General features: G+C 35.4%; 1 protein-coding gene across 1 annotated transcript; it reads right to left on the bottom strand.

The window, feature by feature from the left end:
- Positions 1-646: 646 nt before the first annotated feature.
- LOC140863074 (UDP-xylose transporter 2-like) lies at positions 647-4,500 on the bottom strand. Its single transcript, XM_073266209.1, has 8 exons — positions 4,230-4,500; positions 3,995-4,148; positions 3,187-3,371; positions 3,024-3,091; positions 2,452-2,584; positions 1,556-1,717; positions 1,198-1,467; positions 647-1,080 (listed from the first exon to the last, which is right to left on the bottom strand). Exons 2-8 carry the CDS (start codon positions 4,113-4,115, stop codon positions 964-966), a joined length of 1,056 nt encoding a protein of 351 aa, XP_073122310.1. The 5' UTR covers positions 4,116-4,148; positions 4,230-4,500; the 3' UTR covers positions 647-963.
- Positions 4,501-4,813: the final 313 nt, after the last annotated feature.

Below are 4,813 nucleotides of genomic sequence, written 5' to 3'. Positions count from 1 at the left end.
TTTTTTATAATATTTTAGATTTAATAAAATTTGATAATTAAATTATTATTATTATTATTATTATTATTATTATTATTATTATTATCGGGACGGGTTCGAGAATAGAATCCTCATATCCGCTCCAATATGTTGCGTGGATTTTTTAAAATCCCCGAATCCGTACTCATACCCAAAAATACTCCCTCGAACCCGCCCCATTTCGGGTTTTTTCCGCGGAAATCCGAACTCGTGGGGACAATTGTCATCCATAGCGTGTCTCTTCTTTATTTTTTTTTACAAAAAAAATAAAAAAATTAATCGAATTTCTTGTGATATTGAGTTATATAAGTGGTCATGATTTTTTAGGTTTTCAGGTCTAAATGCTATTTGCCCCAACTATTTGTCTAAATTTGTTGCGGCCCCAACAATTTGATGGAATGAAGTTCTTTTGAATTTTTTTAAAATTTGTGTGTATGAAACACTGTTCTTTTGTAACGCACATAAACACGGAGTCCAAACTAAACAAACTAATAGTCCTCAGAGTTTACAACAAATTTCAAAACATGATAACACTTCTTTTACATATCCAAAAACGATCATTCATGGTGGTATTCCGGCTCTCTATTCTCAAGGAGAATTCGAGGATCAGAACATGCAAGAACGTGGCTTGAAGCACACGGAATCGAAGTGTAGTATATAAAATGTATATAGTGCAAAAAATTTAGATTCCCCTTTGAGGTGATGAAAAGACATTTTGTACAAAGAAGATGATATCTTTGAGTAGAAAGAACAAATTATTTGAATCTTTCTTAATACGCAATACGCCCAATAAAAAGAATCTCACTAACGACTGCATCATTTGCATGTGAAATGTCCAAGCAGATTGAGAAGAGATTACTCCTTGATTCATTCCAATGCATTGACATGTGGAAGGCTGTGGTGAAGTGTGAAAATTATCACAAGTTTTTCTATATCAACAGACTTTCAAGCACGCAGATCCTTGTCTGATTCCCAAACTGTGTCCTTAGGGACAGAAACATCGTTGAACTTCCCAGCTCCAATCTCCACATGCAAAAGGGGATCAGATTCAGATTCCTTCAGCTGTGGAGGACAAGAAGAGAAACAAAACAATGGACAGTATGTAGCCATTAGGTGTCTCTTCATAAAAACAAAGTAATGAAGTCTACTAGATTTGAGAGGATGAAAAGTATCCCATACCTGATTCAGTGCTGGTGCTTCTTCACTTCTTTTCTGATTCTCGATATTGCAATAATAAGAATATAGAAACATCCCAACCATCGCAACCAAAATCCCAAAAATGTTCCTCCAGCTGAATGGATCACCAACCAAAACATAGCCAAATGCTAATACTAAACAAGTTTTGAGATGCCCAAGAACTTGATAAGTGACAGGAGATGTTTTCCCTATCACAAGGAATGTGCTAAAATTAACAGCGATCGCGATCAGGCAGGATAGAACAATAAACACCTGCAACACAACAATGGAATTCTGACTCTAGATACACAATTTGGTATTTAAAACCAGAGATAGAGATATTAAGCCATAGCTTACTTACCAACACTCGTGGAGTGTAGTCGAAGGAAAATACGTTTAGACCAGTCAAAAGCTTATCCAGAAATGGACCCGAGATGAGCAGGGTGACTGATTGATAAAGACAAGATTGATAAAGAAGTTGTGTCGAAGAAATCTTGTATTTCTTTTGGATGGTATTAGTCATCTAAAATAAACTGTTAAGATCTCCAACAATCCAATAATTCCTAAACCTAATGCAATGCATTGTGGCTGTTATGTCATGAACCCATAACATATACTCGTGCAAAATCTAAACCACATAACAAACACATTCTGCTGGATCTAATCGTAGGAAAAAAGTTAACTTTACAAGATTTTGTTTCGGGTAAGAAATCCCTACCCTTATAAGATCAAACCTGAAGATTATTTTCTATGCTAGTATTGCAGTTTCAGGATGGATGAAACAGTCCATAACACAAACTTATAGAAAATCCAAACTGTATACCAAACATGAAACGTCAAAAGGAAAATTTTGTTTTGGATGTTTTTTCCCCAGGTAAGAAAGAGTGGGCGCCAAAGTGAATTGCTTCCTTATTCTCACAGGAAAAATAGCCTTCATTTGGCAGGTGGAAGGGCAAAAACAAAGCTCATCTGATTAAGGGGAGCCTTTTGCGTGAGTGCACCTCATCTTACATCCCCACATCATCATATTTGTATCAGCAAGTTTCAACAAGTTTTTACACATTTCACATATCTGAGTTCATTTCTCCAGAAATTTGCTTGTGTCTATCATACTACAAGTTTTTCTTGTGGCTAGTTCACATAAATTTTAGAGTTATTGGTAGTATCCCTATGAAAAATATAAAAGGAGAGGATTAAAGAGCCAAGGTGTAATCTAAATGAATGACATAAAGAATGCATCTATGTAGAAAAGGATACAATTTGAGCAACACAAGTTGTAACAACTGCAAGAAAAGAGAGAAACGAGCCCAGAAAATTGAGCTGCAGATCAGTGATGGTGGCAATTCCAACGCCTAAAAGAAGAATTCCGAGAGAAAGCTTTACGCTTTTACTGCAATTGTCACAACCCAGAACAAGTATTAGAGACGGAACAGATAATAAAAACATGTCCCAAAAATTAAAGCTTACTTTGAACACAAGAATCAGATGATAGCAAATCACATATCTTATCAGAAGCTAGATGTACAGAATTGTGCATTGCCATGCACATAGTTATCATAGGACAAACAAGCTGTGCGAAAGTGACAGCTTACTCAAACAAATCCACTAGTCTACCACCATATATGGTCAATTTATAGCCCCTTCAGAAAATAGTTCAATATCTATTTAAGTGGAAATACAACCTGAATGATCAATCAGCTCGCATGACAACTTTTATAGAGCATGTCCAAATAGAAACTTAACAGTATCATTAAACTGTAATGAAGTGAAAAAGGACAGAGCAAGAAGATATGTTTCATGATACAAGATATAAATATGTGAACACCCACCTGAATGCTTTGCTTAAGAAAAGGGTTTCCAATAGTACAGTGCATGGGATAATTGCCAGCTTAGTCATCTGGTCATGTAATAAGAATACACATTTAAGTCAGCAACAAACAACAGATTAAGGTTGAACCTGCTAGTAAAGAAACATAGACAAGAAAAGTTTACCTGATAAAAACCAACAGAATTGAAACCTAAGCTGAGGTTTAACAATCCAATCGAAATTCCATTTAGAATGCCGAATCCAATCACAATTTGTGAATCTATTGGTTTGTGATCAAAAAACTTCATCCATAGTGCCACATGAAGAGAACAAAAAGTAACAAGTAGATGCCAGCTTGTCAAGGTTGTAGCTGTATAGAGGAAAAACCGAAGCAATGTCATCTCATAAATATTCCTGTATCTTTTCTATTACATCCTAACACTAACAAAACTTTTCTGTAACGAAATGCGACTCCCTTTCCTTTCTACTACTTCAGTAAAATACTCAAACAGCTTTACAAGCAACCATTCAGATAACCAAGTTTTTCACCATGGAGTGACATCGACTCATTATAAATTGATCTATACTTTGCATCAAGGAAAAAAGTTCGGGCGCATAAGCACACAAATGATTCTGTGCGTCAAGATTTATACTGTCACTATTTCAGGGTCCATGTATGATTGATGGAATATATAAAATGTAGATCTTAAGGGGGTATGAGATCTGTCTTCCCATCTCTTTTGAAGCATTCAGATTCATGCACAAAACAAAAACTCACTTCCTTGACATGAAAACAATTAAGCTAGTACAACTGCTTCAAAGCTAAATTTACCACAGATTAGGAACGGAAATAAACAACAGAAGATCATTCGAATTTGAAGCACCCAATCATACATTTCTCAGAGAGAGCAACTCATCTTACAAAATTTGCCAGAAATTAAAAGAACAACATAAATAACCAAACTATATATATATATTTAAAAAAAAACCCACCAAAAATGAAGTGCAAAGAACTCATAAGAGCTTTGTTACAAATCACAATGGAAACCGACGAAACCACCGATAAAGTCAACGCCCCTATCGTCCCCAGCTGAAACCCCTTGCTATCACCCATCTTCGCCCCTTTCACCGTTTACTCCTACTTCCCCTGTAACGAAAATCCCAATAGATCAAAACAATCACCAAAAACCAGACAAAAGACAACCGAATAGAATAAATAAATCCGCACCTGAGCTGATTCGAGTGAATAATCGAATGCGGGATCTGTGATTAGGAGACGACAGATTTAAATTAGGTCAAAAAGCTAGGCAGTAACTGTAGATTGATCACCAACAGTTTGTTGAACTAGCGTGCATGTGAATTCATCGAATCATTATATATGTATATATACAGATCGAATCGCGAGAGAGAAAGAGGAATCTTCAATTAATTCAGTCATATTTCTCTTTCTTATATTATATCTGTAAATAAATAGGGATTTCGATGGAGAAGTAATCTTTCTAATTCACTCCATTCTAGGTAATACTCAGAATGTTCCCTTTTATTTTCTCTCATCAGGCTTAATTATATCCATAGTAATATTTTTTCGGTTATAATTTTTAGGACATGATTGATACGTGAAAACGAATAAGGTAGGGAAATGATAGGGGCATTTAAATATATAGGCTCGGTCTTGTTTTTTTTTTTAAGTTAAAGGGGCTCGCGTGTTTTTTTTTAAGTCAAAGGGACTCATTTAATGTACCGTCTTAGTTGGCCCTTAAATTGGGTCTTAATTACTTAACTGGTGCCAGCTCAGATTACTTAATGGTTATG

This window comes from Henckelia pumila, chromosome 4, assembly GCF_033568475.1.
Source record: "Henckelia pumila isolate YLH828 chromosome 4, ASM3356847v2, whole genome shotgun sequence".
Lineage (NCBI taxonomy): Eukaryota > Viridiplantae > Streptophyta > Magnoliopsida > Lamiales > Gesneriaceae > Henckelia > Henckelia pumila.
Note: the sequence above shows the minus strand (reverse complement) of the source record. Positions and strands in the feature narration are given on the sequence as shown.